The sequence below is a fragment of the Podarcis vaucheri genome, assembly GCF_965113315.1.
Source record: "Podarcis vaucheri genome assembly, chromosome: 8".
Classification (NCBI taxonomy): domain Eukaryota; kingdom Metazoa; phylum Chordata; class Lepidosauria; order Squamata; family Lacertidae; genus Podarcis; species Podarcis vaucheri.
In genome coordinates this window covers 70,417,533-70,433,409 of record NC_138766.1, presented here as the reverse complement: position 1 = coordinate 70,433,409, position 15,877 = coordinate 70,417,533, and the positions used below count along the sequence as shown (strand labels likewise).

Sequence of the window (15,877 nt, the reverse complement as noted above, 5' to 3'; positions counted from 1 at the left end):
ATTTCTGCTTTTAAGCAAAGGTTATTACTGTTAAGTATATTGCAATTTTAATATCATTCAACTATTCCATTGGGGTTCCAGCATGGAAGTTTGCATATAAGATGCAATATTTAATTCATAACTTCGTTTGTTTCATGTAAGTAATTAATTGACTACCATCTCATTGTGCTGGAAGGGGCAACATATAGAAGGCAGGATTGTTGCAAGGTGCAAAATAGATGGTGAAAATGGAGATCACGGTGCTATGCTTAAATACAATATTCAGCCAAGCTCTCAACTGTGGATAATTCTGTTTATTTTAAATTTTAGAATCCTGTGCTCGTTATCACAAGAAAAAAACGCATTACCGGGTTTGGGTAAATTTTTCATGAGCAGTATCTTGGGAAATTTTCAAACCATGTCAGGATGAGTTGGGGTATTTTGCTCTACTTGGAATCTAACATTTTTTAAATGTCATTTTTAACAATCTGCTCTTGGCTATGGAGCTCCATGTTTAATTTCATAAATCCATTGCTGCTGTTAACAAAACAGTCTATCTGTGTGCATCACATTGTGCCACTTTTCACTCAAATGTTGGCTTCCCTTGTATTTTGGTTCTGCCCACCTCCCTGGCACTTGAATACTACAAGCGTTGCTTTGGAGGGTTTTTTGAAAACACATATTGCTGATTCCAAATAGGAAAATGACTCATTTCCACAATCCTGTCTTTTCCCAGCTAGCATTTACTTTCAAAACGTGCGGCATTAATATTATGAACTACACTAGTTAGCTTCCAGAAACAAATGACAAATGAATGTTTATGTAATTTCCCCTTTCTCTACCCTTTAATGCAGAAGAAGGAAAAGCAGTAGTGGCCCTTCTTAAGTGCTCCATTTCATTCATATATATATATATATATATATGCAGGTTTTGGTGTCTTCGGGTGTCTTCCCGTGTAAGAGTCGGGGTGTCTGTGCGACGTTTCGACGAGGTCTCACTCGTCATCTTCAGGCTGGTGCTTTCGGCTTCTAGAAGCCGAAAGCACCAGCCTGAAGATGACGAGTGAGACCTCGTCGAAACGTCGCACAGACACCCCGACTCTTACACGGGAAGACACCCGAAGACACCAAAACCTGCATTCCTGTACCCGTGAAAATCTACGAAAGCATATATATATATATATATATATATATATATATATATATATGGATATGGAGACAGATAGATATATTGGGGGGGGGGTACTTTAAAGCAAAGGAAAGCGTCTGTTTTATAAAAGCAGCAGGAGAGAGACCAGAAACGGCCATCAACTATATCAAGGAAAGTTACCTATTTAGGCCATGGACCATTTTAACTGGAAAATAGTAATGTCTGTTTTTCTGCAGATTTTGAAAAGGGGGAGCAAATAAGCATGTAATATAATGATCTTCTAGGGACTGCCATTGAAGGCAAGATGAGATGAACCTTAACTAGGTTGACTTGGTTGCTGTAACCCAAAGAACATGCACGTGGGGGAAGACCGCTGCCTAAATTTAGTGTGCTGTCTGCAGATAAGACCAAAAAAAGTTCTGATGGGAGGTACACAAAAGCCTTGCAGGCCTACGTGCAAGATTTACATGTCTTCTTACAGAATAGTACTGAACATTGCTATGTGCTGTGTTTGCTGTTTTCTTCACATTGGCCAGTAGTTTACATTGCCCAACCACTGAATTATTGGATTGTGGACTTTCAGTCCTGAAAAATATTGAAAGGGAAAATGGTTTCATAGCTGGGATAGGTAGCACCAAGTGCTGTTGTCTGATTTAGGAAAGATACATGGGTCTGTGTGAGTTGTTGTGGTTAGTCAAGTTTTTAAAAAAGCTATAAAAATGTAATTTAAAGAACCTTTCTATTTCCCGCGGCCTTCACAGGAAGAGAATGCTTCTACACTCTCTTCTTGTAGCAGAAGTTGATTGCCCTAGGAGATTCTCAACAGCAATTTCATTGTTTCAATTGATATTTTACAAAAACAAAGGACTTTTTGGCATTCCAGAACTGTTTTCTAGTGTAACAGCATAATTAAAGTATGATATGTGTTTTCAATTTTGTAGACAAAGGATATTTTTGGACTACAGAGTAGCTTCACCAGGAAATTGTTTTTATCTGATGAAGCAATGGCGTATTCGATGCCAGAGAGTTTTGTTCAGCAGGAAACAGAGTTTCTGTTTAATCCTTCCTAAGTAATCATGACGAAAATAATCAAATCAATAGCTTTAGCCTACCCTTCCCAAGCTGAACCGAGGGTTTTATGGGTTTTTATTTGTAGCTTTTACTTAATTAATAGCAAACGGAAAGTGGAAGCGAATGAGCTATGAGTTTTGAATGTTTTAATAAATGTTTGTACATTTTCTGCATGAGAGCCTTTAGTAAAGTCGATTTCTTCGTGCATTGTGCTCAATACTTTATTCATGGAAGGTTGTAGTTTCTGAGAATGCCTGTTAACAATAACATTGTTTCAGGTGCACATCAAGCCAAAAAACATTCTATTGAGGCAAAGCACATATTTTGACTGGCCCCTTTGAAATGAGGTATGCACAAATCATGGTTGACAGCATGAACATTAGCTATTTTTTATTTCTATCTACCCAATGTTGTGGGTGGGTGGTTCTCAAGTCCAGGAATTAGGAAGATGGCCTATCCTGGGTGGTGTTTTACTTCCCCTGAAGGAATAGGTTATACATAGCTTGGGGGTTCTTAAAAGGAAACACAACTGTCCTTGGTGGTGAGGAATAATAATAATAATTTATTATTTGTACCCCACCCATCTGGCTGGGTTTCCCCAGCCACTCTGGGCGGCTTCCACAAAGACCAAAAAACACACTAATATGTCATACATTAAAAACTTCCCTGAACAGGGCTGCCTTAAGATGTCTTCTAAATGTCAGGTAGTTATTCATCGCTTTGACATCTGATGGGAGGGCGTTCCACAGGGCGGGCGCCACTACCGAGAAGGCCCTCTGCCTGGTTCTCTGTAGCTTTGCTTCTCGCAATGAGGGAACCACCAGAAGGCCCTCGGCGCTGGGCCTCAGCGTCCGGGCAGAATGATGGGGGTAGAGACGCTCCTTCAGATATACTGGGCCGAGGCCGTTTAGGAATGCCTATGCTCAGTTCCTGCTATGCCCTCTATATTGGGCAACCCTTGAAGAATATCTAGAAGTTGCAGCTTCTTAGCCACTTATTGACTAATAGTCAATAAGTAAAGCAGCTAAATGGGGTCATATAACACTGATCCTTAAAACACTGCACTGGCTCCCAGTCTGTGATCAGTGTTCATGGTGTAGGTATTAGTACACACAGCCCTTCATGGCTCAGGATCCAAGAACTTGAACAATCACCTTCCCAGCCTGTGCTTTGCGATTGACTGGGGAGGTCCCACATGTGCTCCTACCAACAGGAGTGGCCCATGATGTGGCGACTAAAGACAGGACCTTCTCAGAGGTCAAAAACAGCACTGCAATCCCTGGGGAAGGGTGATTATTCTACATGCTGCTAAGTTTCAGATGTCAACTGAAAACATTTTTGTTCACCCTGACTTTGGGGACGTGAGTTTTGCCCTGGGTCTTAACTAGCATTATTGTTGAACCTCTGTATAATGTTATTATTTTAGCTGTTCTGTTTTAAAATGTTTCAATCACTGTGTACTACAGTTCTTGTCATGTTGCTACCCCTCCTCTCTTGACATGTCCCTGACACGGCTCGCTTTGGCCCTTTTCATTGTAGTAGGCATAGACTGGTGAATTTCTGGAAATGTGCCAGGAGTGCCTGCCAGTGGCAAATTCCTGATATCTACTGGGTAGGGTACTTGTACCCAATCCTAAAGCACTCTCGTGTACATTGCTGTACTACAGGACCACGTGGTATTTTGCTTTCCCAACACTCATGGCTCTTGCGAATCTGTATGCTGCAGATGACAATAGAAATAAAGGTTGAAGATAATATTTATATCCTCAACAGAAAGAGGTCCGACTTTGATAATGGAAAAATACACTGAAATCAGTATTGATTCACAACCAGATCAATTCAGATATCATGCTTTTATTCATTTGCTTCTTTCTTAGGCCCATGTGTTAAAAATGTCAGGGAATTTACTGCAAAATCAAACTTGTGTTGTTGTTTCCCCCCCATATAAGGGTATGATTTTGTCTTGATTCTTTTAGATGGTTTGTTTCCCATAAAATAGGCAAAATTTTACCACCAGTGAAACCTGATTGGTATGCCTGCACACACAGCAACAGCTCTGACGGATGATGTAATAAATATGAACCCCAGGGTTCATTTCCCATTTTGAAACTGTACTATTTCCTGCAAGTACAGGTGGAGGAGCCCACACTTAAAGCCCCCCCCCATTTGCTGGCAAGAATCCAGCTTCATCGTTCACTGCAGCTAGCCGGCATGCAAATGAGCCATTTTCTTTGTAAATAGCCCTCGTTATTATTAATGTTTGGATAGCTCCTGAGAAATTAATCAAGCACTCCTTTTGCAAAAATGCTAATGTACTGCTGCCCTGAGAGGAAGGAAGTTGATTTTAACAGTCTCCTTTTTCTGAATCCAGACCATTGTTTTTAGGCAGTTTTGATCATCCAAGGCAACTTGCCTTGAGTAGGTGCAACAGTGACCCAGTGAAGGATCTGAATTTTTGTCAGAAGGCCCATATGAACATGTTGAAAATAGCTTGCTGTTTCTGTATAGCAGTGAGTAGACCATTCCCTGCTAGCAAAGATAATAGGAAACAAATTAGGAGTAAGGCAAGAGTAAATAGTTGCTTTCTGCATCACAATAAAGTTAGAAGTTATAATAATAATAATAATATCTTTATTGTCATTGCCCCCTCTCGGGGACAACAAGTTCCTGCCTCCTAACATACGGAGCTGCCTTAGGGCCAAACTAGGCATGACAAGCTCCCAAATTTTTAGATAGCATTTGAACCTAGCCCAGAAGCTGAACTGTTGTTTGTACACTATCAACAAACCACAGTAGGAAACCATGGTTTGTTGTTGGTTAACAAACCTTGGTTTGTTCCAACTGTGATTTAGCATTACATGTAAACTCAAAACCCTTACTTAACCATGCTTTGTTTGAGCACCCCATCCCATATACCAGGGATGTCCAACTGGTCGACTGCGATCGACAGCTCGATCCCCGGGTGATATTGGTTGATCGTGGTCAACCGCTTGCTCTTTCCGGCCCTGCCCCCTTGCTTTGTCGTTCATTCGTGCAGGATCGCAAAAATGGAAGTCAGAGTTATTGCTACCCTGCTCTTTTTTTGGTGAGCATTATTCGGTGTTCCCGTTATCAAATTAGGACTGCAAATTCGGCACCCCCCAAAAAGGTAAATAACTTTGATGTGCCCCCTTAAAAAAAGCTCACAACTTTGACCTGCCCCCCATGGGTAGATCACTGCCATCCCCCCCCCCTGGAGTAGATCGCAGTCTCTTGGGAGTTGGACGTCCCTGCCATATACTCATGAAACTACAAAGGCACGAGGTGAGAGAAACTGCAAACCAAACCAAATGGCAAAAAAGCCATGGTTTGTTTGATCTTCTGTAGGACAACTTGTGGTTAACTCATGGTTTGTTAACCATCAAACTATATGAAAACTGGAACGAAAAACAAGCTAAGATACAAGGGGACCTTATATGCTCATAAGTTGTCAAGTTTTGGGTTATTTGTTATGCATTTTGCTGCATTGTGCACAGCTATTGCTCAGTCTTACTCTTATTTTATTTATTGCTCAGTCTTACTCTTATATTAAATAAGCTTTATTGCTTTTGTTTTTGTATTCCTATCTGGATAGCTGAAAAACCTGAGTTTGGAAGAGCTGCAGATGAGGTTAAAAGCTTTGGATCCAATGATGGAACGAGAAATTGAAGAACTTCGTCAAAGATACACAGCCAAGAGGCAGCCGATTCTGGATGCTATGGATGCAAAAAAACGAAGGCAACAGAACTTCTGATCTTCCTACATTGCAAGATAATGCAGCAAAGCGAAGTGGACACTGGTGAAAACTGTACATAACTACAAGTCTTGAAAACTTGCGACTTTGAGCTTCACAACAACTTAAGCTGAAGTCCTTAAAGAAGGCACATTGTATGTTTGGCAGCCTGAGTGAAAACCCTGTCCTATTTTTATGTTTTAATACAATAGAAATTTCACATTCCACTTCCTGATATTTTATTTGGCTATGTTGCAGTAATGATGTGTGTTGTACAATAAGGAGTAGTGTCTAGTTCCTGGTAAGACCTAAAACTCTCTCCTAATTGCACAATAATGCAGGGCCTTAAGTTGCAATATATTTTCCTCCATTTAAAAGCATATTTATTGTATATGCGTAGGTGATCTTATTTATTTTGATGCTTGATGCTTCTTAGCTATAAATAGTGATTGCAGATACTAATAGTGGAAGCCGTGATAGAGTAAGTAAAATGTATGTGTGGGGCCACACTCTAAACAAAAGTTACAACGATATATTAAGATCAGGCTCAGGTTTCGAGTGTTAGCTCTACTTGGCTTGTAAGTGCACACTTGGGATTCATGGTTTTGTTTTTGCTTCTTTTTTTGAGCTTGAAGTTTATGCGTTTTAAGCACTGTGGAGATTTTGGGGGGTTAGTGATAACACTGGCAGTGCTAGAGAAAATGCTTATGTAGGGACATAGGGCACAATCCACTAAAAGGTTTTCCTGTGCAATTTTTTTTATATGAATGGGGGTTATGCACTCTTAAACAACTTCCATTCATCACCCAAAGATTTGAATAGGAAATGTCCCCAGCAGGTTTCCCCCTAAGCTTGCCACTTTCGCTTTTTGTTGAAAAGGATCCTACAAAATAAGGGACAAGTGCCTATGTAGTTTTCTCTCTCTCTCTGCCTCTCTCTCCCCCATTATGCAGGAAAAATTCAGGTCACTCATTCTTGCTTCACATTTTTGCCTGCCTTTGCTTTTCATTTATAAACTCTATTTTAATATCCTACTTGGTTCCACAGTTGTTTTTTTTTAAAAAACTGTTACACTAAATGGACCATTTTGAACTCTTGCTTATTTTTTCAATACCTTCACCCATTTTTTCCTCCTTGTATTGGAAATACTTTTATTATAAACATACGTTAAGAAACACTAATTGAAAAGCCAAAGAAAATTATTCTGGTCCATAGCTACAAGCATGCACAGGTGGCCCCCTCCCTTAGTATTTCTCCTTTTGGGCAGCTTTTCACAACAAATGGCAAAGCCATTTTAAAAAAAAAACCGCCGAGTTTAAAATGCAATTTGCATTTCTGCTGTTCAAGCAAAGGAAATAGCTGTGGGAAAACTCCCAGGCAAGTATGTGTCTTACAGCGCAATCCTATCCATGTCTACTTAGAAGTAAGTCCCCTTGAGTTCAGTGGGTCTTATTCCCATGTAAGTGGTCATAGGGTTGTGGCCTTAATTACCTTGTTGCATTGTGAGCAATAAATAGGAATCCTAATTTAATAATCCCCCTAAGGAGACAGAGCATATCAGTATTTTTTAAATATCCTAACTGCATATTTGCAGTTGTATTTTCTTATAGGAAATACATTTTCTGTAGGGAAGTACCACTGCGAGAAAAATGCAGTATCCTAAGAGACAGGTAGCCTTGCATAACAGTGTGCGTGTAGCAATAAAAAGCACAGCAAAATTCCCGTAACTGTTAGGCAATCTGGCTTTTGCAAAGTAACAGGTTTGCTACCAGCACAGGTACTGCAGTCCTGTTGTCTGTGGTTTTCTTGGAACAGTGCAACCTCAATGGGTTTTGCTTAGTGCAAGTAGAGCCCTAGTCCAACATCCTGTTTCCCTCAGTGGCCAATCAGATGCCCATTAGACACCCACAAGCAGGACGCAAGGTCAGCTGCAACTGGCTTCTCTGCCTCTGATCCCGGAGACAGCATCTAGCCATTGACAGCCTTACCCTCCCATCAGTTTGTCAAAGCTCCTTTTAAAGCCATCTAAGGTGGTAGCATCACCACATCTTGTAGCTGATGAATTCCATAGTTTAACCATGGGCTGTGTGAAGAAGCACTTCTCATGTAACCCACAAGTGTGAGGTCCCATGGCAGCTAGAGTTTTCCCTGTGGCAGCAGGAGCTTTTCTTAGCCAGCCAGGAAACCAGGCTGTTTGCCTCTTAATAAGTTGCTATTACTTTTTTCAGTCCTTGATTTGTGCTTATATACGGTAGGGGAGAAGTATCCTATTGCAATCAGTATAGTAAGCTCCTTCTGTACAACTGTGCAATCCATTTCATAAGTCATTGTATAATTACTTTCACATTGACTACAGGTTCATTTCATCTTGACTTTCCCCCCTGACTAACAATTAATATAGCTGTGGTGTTTCTATACCTCCCGGAACATGTGCTATTATTGACAATGACTTGTACACAGTGCTGGTAAAGATTTTATTAGTGACCACTATGTAGATAGTATTCTGCAAATATTTCTGGGCTTTACACCAGATACTCCATTTGTACTGTGCCTTGCAGACAGGCAAACCATACAGCACACATTCCGAAAAACCTTTAAGCAGTCAAAAGAAATGATCAGCAGAGAGAGAGAGAGACCATATCTTTAAGTTTCAGCTGAGTATGATCTTAGCACATGCTCTGTGTACCTGTCCTTAAAATAATATAATATAATTTATATTTTCCTGAAATGCTCTTGCAAACCCTGAATTGCTTTTGTGAAGGAAGCAGGGAAAGTTGTGGTTGCAAACCTTGATTGGAATAAATACCTTGATTGGAATTATGTGCTCCTGGTATGCCACTATTTTTCATCACATCAGAGTCGTTGTGATGTTCTGTGAAAGTATAGTTGGTCATTTAGTTGTAAATCAGATTTCTAAAACCTTTTGTTAAATAAAATACAGATTTGTTGTTAATTATAGGAAATTACGGCGTGACTTCCAGAACCGTTCTTTTTATATGCTTTATAATAATCTACAGTACAAAAGAATCATGCACACTGCTTCATTGGCAGTATGATCATCCTTCACTATAGCAGCTAGCATGTGTTTGCAACATCCTGTATGAGATGAACAGTGCAGAGCTGCACAGATATATTTACAGTAAATAATAATTCCTTGATGCAGCTCCTAGCTAATGCATGGCCGTACAAAAGCTAGGAGGCTGTGGGCATTGGGAATGGAATGCATGGGTCCAATTGTGCTTCTGCCCTGAGAAAGGTTTTTCCATACTGAAATAGCAGCACTATTTATTGCTTCTGCTTTAGTTCAGTGAGAACCGCCACCACTAACAGCGAGTCACTTGTCCTCCACTGGGTGTACTAAAAAGGTGAGTGCCTCTGTTACTCGGCTTCATTATATTAAGGGGTGTCAAGAGAGGCCCCCATCAGTTTTTCAGAGCAGCACCAAAGTCTTAAAGTTTTTAATGAATTTATAAGTCACACCTTTTTCAATTAAGCAAAGTGAATTACTAAAAAGATCACTGTGGGCATCAGCCTTTTCTTCCTCTGGTGTGCCTTATGCATAATTGACTTTGACCAATCGGACATTCTCTGACTTCCTCGCTTGATGTTGCTTTGATTACTGTTGCACATTGTAACCCGGAAAGACAGTATTAAAGAACCAGTGAGCAGGTCAATACACATGCAAAGAATCTGTAAAATCTTATGTTCACATACTGGCCCATTTTGAATGTACAAAGATCTGCATAATAAGCAAACATACTCCTGCCTTATATTGCCCCTTTGTTCCTCGCTTTTCAGCATTCCTTGATTAGTCCAGGAAGTTAACCATAGTTTCTTGCTCTGTCCAGTTTGAGAACATATGATTTACAGGCTTGGAACAAGCCAGTATGCTAAATCAACTACAAACTGTGGTTTCAGATCATGACTTGTTCCAAACCAGTTAACTATAGATTCTCAGTTTGGAAATAATGGGACTGAGTTTCATGGAAGACTTCTCAGGTTAATCATGGTGTACCAAAGAAGGAATGGGAGATATGAAGATGGAATATGCAAGCATAGGGCTTGTGTATATATCACAGTTTATGAAGCGAGGATATATATGTCCACACTCAACCACTCGGTTTCACAATAGCCTTTTCCTCCAGAAAGATGGAACTGAATTGAATCTCTCTGTTTTATTTTATTTTGTTAAACTAAACTACAGTTAATACACCTTTAAATCAGACTGCAAAGTGGCACACAAAACATGCCATTGGAATTGTATATGTACAGAAATGAATATAGCAACTTTGAAAAGTTGTTTATTGGATCAAACAAGCTATGTGCTATAAACTGAATTTGGGGTTAGAATTTATATGCAGTTGGCCTTTTATTAGTTCATATTTATTAATATTTACTGAATCATATACTATTAATGTCCTTAACTTTTATTTCCACTGAAGACATACATATTTGATAAAGTATTTATTTTACTAAAACTTGCAATAAATCTAGTAGAGTTGATTATTATTAACCTTAGTTAAATTTTAACCCAGCTTGGTTTATGGTTTGTTTCCTGTCATGTATATAAAAGTTTTAAAGTACAATTGCCCCAAACTCTGGAAAAAACAATTGTTTGTTACCAAACATTTTGAATAAAAGTTATTTTCCATCTATGCCTCAATTTGTCATACTATTCATTCTAGCTTTGCTAGGTTGCATTTCTAAACTCACTTACTAGATAATGTCCTACTGAACTTGGAGGGGGTTTACTTTTGAGTAACTATGCTTAGGATTGCGGCTTCAGCAGTCTTCCACTCGTGTGTGTGTGTGTGTGTGTGTGTGTGTGTGTTAGAATTAACACACAGGCTTGCCAATATTGTATTTTCTTTATTGCTTGACTTTTAAGTTTTGAATTAAAGTTTTCTCTAATAGATATCAGTAGAAGGCCTGTTTAGCTGCTGTTCTGAAAATTAGATTAAGAGCTGTCTTCCAGATTAATCAGAGTATGTCTTATTTTTTAGTAGCCTAGTGGTTGTACTGCCTGACTCCAGAAATTGCTCTTATGGTGTCCATTTATCCCATACCAAGTACTGGACAGATCAGCCTGGAGCTCTCTGTCCCTCTCTCCTCCCCACTCAGCTCGCTAGATAGCAGCAAAGTTTTTCAGCTCGCTAAGCCGGGGATGAGCGGGGAGGAGGGAGAAAAGCAGCGTCTGCTTGCTTTAAAGGATCAAAGCGGGAGAGGAGGGGAGCCTCTTCTTCATTATTAGCAGCATCCTTCTCCACCCCCCCCCGCGTGTTCCTTCTCCCCTTAAACCCCTCTCCTGCATTATTAGCAGCATCCTTCTCCACACACCCCACATGTGCTCCTTGTCCCTTGAGTGCTTTTCCTTCCCTCCCCACTTAAAACGTGGTTACAAAGCACAGATCCACATGGATCCTCAGGATTTTTGCACTGGGTCACCCCAAATTCACCATCAGATCACATAGCATGTCCATGGCTACATCTTGCACCAAACAAATCATGCACCCACTGTTGCCTGGGGCAGCAGTGGTGCAAAAACGTAGTTATAGAGCGAAAAATACGGTACACAGTGAACGGGCACAATAAATGCATGTTCAAGGGGAAGAGCATAGCTTAGAGGTAGAGTGCATACTCCACATGCAAACATTTGCTGGTTCAGTCACCATAGTCCCCAGGCAGGGCTGTTCTTGCCAGAATCCCTGAAAAACTGCTACCAGTCAGTATACCCAGGAGTAGCTTATGAGTACTCTCTAGATGTTGCACTCCCAACTCTCATCTGCTGCAGCCAATGATCAGGAATAATGGTGGTTGTCGTCTTCTTCTTTGGTGATTACACGTAGCCGAGTAAGATTGTCTTCCATGAAAACAGTCTTATAAGTGAGTCTGTAAGTGACTGTGGAGGCCAATTCTGGATCCACACGTCCTTCCACAGTGGGGACCAGTGGCGGAGCGTGGGTTGTCAGCACCCGGGGCAAGGCAAGTAATTTGCGCCCCCTAACCCGTGGATTTGCGCCCCCTAACCCTAACCCCCAGATGTTGCGCCCGGTGCGGCCGCCCCCCCCTGCACCCCCCACGCTAAGCCACTGGTGGGGACAATAGGTTTCCAGGCAGGAGTTGTAATTTGGACATAGCGGCTGGTAATTAGAAATATTCACTTCCTCTCTGGATAGGAATGTTCTGCTACCATGGTTAATTCCCTTAAATAGACCTATGCAAAAAGTGAGACTATAATGATCAGAAAAATAACACATTTCCTCTATTCTTAGTTTGTCCATCTTACAAAAGGCAGAGGCTAGGTAATACAAAGCCAAAACATGACTTGGAAAACATACTGGTGAGAAAGTCAATTCCATTCAACTTGAGGAGGGGGAAAATTGATAGTGGAGTTCAAGTGTGATCATGAATTCTATCACACAATGGGTGACATCAAAAGGAAATCCTCTAGCCCCACTCCTTTGGGGCATGCAGGGAGCTGCAGGTGGGTGGGTGGGGACAGAAAGTAAGGAGAAGCTATGTTGGATGAGTGGACACCACCTTGTGCTCTGTTGGATCTCACTCAATTACTATTAAAGCTTATGAATTTGGGTTACTGCCTTGTTTTTAAAGTATTGTTTGAGAATAATTCCCTTAGATGTAACTGCATGGTAGAACTGCATGCTACAATATGCAGGGAATTTGTGTGGCCTTAACCCCCCCCCCCACAACTACTTCTGAAGCCTATTAGAAGGTATAACAAATTTTCTATCCTCAATGTGAAGAAAAATCAGGTTAGAAGCACCTATTCCAAAAACCTATTCTGCAAAGTGAAAGAAGCTGTGATTACATCGTCTGATCAAGGTTTTATGATGATTTTAGTGGTTAAATTACATTGCGACATGTAGAAGTAGGTGGATGTTTTATAGTTTATTTGGTGTGCCTGTTCCCTTCAGATAACTATTATACCTTTTTGCACAAGGCTGCCTGTATTAAAAATGCAATCTACCATCGAGAATACTGTGACATTTTAACAGTATACATGTTGGAAGTTTGAGAGCCTACATTTTTCTTTCAGAGATAATTTGTGTTGCCTTTTCTCTTTTCCCCCCTAGTACAAAACAGAATTGTCGGTGCTTATTTGTATACCAGTTAACAGCTAAACGTAAAAGCAGGGAAATGGTAATTTGGAACATCATTTTTTTTATTAAAAAATGAAGTAAAACAGGGAACGAAATGTTCCTTTACTGAAGTGCTCTCAAAAAGCCGGCCCATTTTCACTTTAGTCAGCAATAGGTTGGGGGTGGGGAATCTGTGGCCTTCCAAACATTCTTGCTTTACAATTCGATCATCCCCAAAATAGCGTCTTTTTTTTTACACATATATAAATGTCGTTGTTAAATTATGACATCATATTACAACATTGTACAAACATACATAAAATACCCCATACTGAGGCAGAAGATGAAGTTTTGGCAATACGTCAAAAATGACATCCAAGTAAGGTTGTGAGTTCCTATCCCGGACAACCATTTGTAGAGCAAGTAATATACAGTTTATGCTAAACATATATTTTTTTTATAATGGGGAGTCCTCCATTTTTAGCCACGAATGTAATAAAGCTGTTCTAATCTAGTTCAAGAGTCTTTATGGTTCAAACCTTGTGCTAATTTCATTTATTAGTCCATTTTTCCTGAAGTGCTATTTGCCATCCTTTATTACACCAATTTGTCAAAGAAGCACCCTCCCAGTATCTCATTAGTACAAGCCTGGCCGCTAGTGAAAGAGAACTTATTAGGGGTTTGAACTGCAAGTTAGTGTTATCTCCCGTAAAAAGGTTGAGCAGAGCCATATCTGCACATGTAAAAGGGTTTTGTCTGGTACTTATTTTCATTTCAACAAATATTTCCTCTCAGAATGGAGCCCTTTCCCACATGTCCACCACATACATTGACTTCCGGAACAGATTCTGTTCAACTTCCAAGGTACGACTGTACACTTTTCTTCCACTGTATCTACAGCTTTCTGTTTGTTATTTTAAACACTCAAGGGGTATAAAATGATACAGCCAAAGGGTACCATTCTTTTGTATGGCTTTTTGTAGATTCCCAGCACATACTTGCAGTGCTTCTTGGATTTCCTTAAAACCTTTTCCGTTTCCTAGCTCAGCAAGGAACGCTGGGCTGAGCATTTCTACAACGGTGGTGCTGTGGGTTAAACCACAAGAGTCCAGGACTTGCCAATCAGAAGGTTGGCAGTTCGAATCCCCGCGATGGGCTGAGCTCCCATTGCTCGGTCCCTGCTCCTGCCAACCTAGCAGTTCGAAAGCACGTCAAAGTGCAAGTAGATAAATAGGTACCGCTCCGGCGGGAAGGTAAACAGCATTTCCGTGTGCTGCTCTGGTTCGCCAGAAGCGGCTTAGTCATGCTGGCCACATGCTGTACGCCAGCTCCCTCGGCCAATAAAGCAAGATGAGTGCCACAACCCCAGAGTCGGTCACAACTGGACCTAATGGTCAGGGGTCCCTTTACCTTTACCTTTATGAAGAGATGGGAAAGAGCCACTGTGCGCCATATACTTCTCAGGATACATTTGTAAAGTTGAAACAACTTAATGCCATTTGATGGTAATTCTTTCAGATACCTGCCTTTATGCTAGTGTGAAGGGTAACAGGAGGCCCAACTTTCTCATGCAATGCTTTCTGGGGATCTGCTGCTTAGCAAATAAAAAACAATAGTCATAATTAATTAGTAATCAATGAAAAATGAATATCTTGCTGTGACTATAAGCTTTCATTTTTCCTTGGGCATGAGAAATGTCTGCCCTGTTGGTAGAAAATCCTTCTGAGCAGGAGAAAAGTTTTAAGTGTGATGATTGTGGTTGTGCACATATGATACAAATTGTTGACTGAATGTAACCATAGGCTGTTTTCGTAGTGGTCCCTTCTATTAGTCAAGGATATTGAAGACTTGATTGCTCTACTTTAAGGGAAATCCGATGGCATCCAGGTTTGTTTATCTTCCATAATGCAATATTCCTTAAGTTACTGGTAGCTACTCGATTGTTCTGTGCAAGGATTTGCTGAACCTAAACCTTGTTCAACTGGTAAATGAAATGATCAGCTCTGTTTATATACCCAAAGCTGTCAGGTGTTCCATGGTCAAATGTGGAGGGGAAATAATCAGGAATGTTAGCAGGAATGTGTATATGAGTGTTTGTGTAATAGATATAGAGGGTATTATTCCTCTTTAAAACTGCAGAATTTATAACCAAACTATTTAGGAATTTGAGTATATGTAGCTTAGTTGATATATATCTCATCCAGGCCACAAGGACTGTATTACAAGCTGTTACCCAGCAGAATGCTTCTGTTTGTAAATATATTCAGGAAACATAAAAAAAACCCAACCAGATGAAATTGAAAGCCAGACAACACTGAGCTCCAAAGAGGCACCTCAATGTGGTGCAAAAGTGGCTGTTTCACCCATGCTCCTGTGTGAGCTTCCTGGCTGAAATAGAATTTGATTCCATATGACTGTGGTCAATGCCCAACAGCTTCCAGAACACCACAGGTTCCCCATTCTTATAGTAGAAACTACAATGGAGCCTTGGTTTTGGAGCATCTTGAAAGCCGAACATTTCGGAACCCAAATGCTGAAAATCCGGAAGTAATTGCTTCAATTTCTGAACGCGCCTTGGAAGTCAAATGGCTTCTGAGGCGTGTTTCTCAATTTTCTCAATGGAAATTGCTGACAGCCCTTTGCGTCTCAGTTGTTGAACATTTCAGAAGTCGAACAGTCTTCCAGAACAGATTACGTTCGACAACCAAGGTTCCACTGTAGTTCAATTAACAGTGCAGATCTTTTGGTGTCTGCCTAGCAGTAAGTTCTATGGAGTTTCATGGGTTTAGAAGAAGAAGAAGAGTTTGGATTTGATATCCTGCTTTAT

The 15,877-nt window shown here is 40.5% G+C and overlaps 1 protein-coding gene across 1 annotated transcript in view; it reads left to right on the top strand.

The window, feature by feature from the left end:
* STK3 (serine/threonine kinase 3) overlaps positions 1-10,605 on the top strand; it is a 114,068-nt gene extending 103,463 nt beyond the window's left edge. The window contains exon 11 of the mRNA XM_082235744.1: positions 5,813-10,605. Coding sequence (XP_082091870.1) covers positions 5,813-5,971 — 159 coding nt within the window. The 3' untranslated portion in view covers positions 5,972-10,605. The remainder of the gene's footprint in view (positions 1-5,812) is intronic.
* The last annotated feature ends 5,272 nt before the right edge of the window (positions 10,606-15,877 follow it).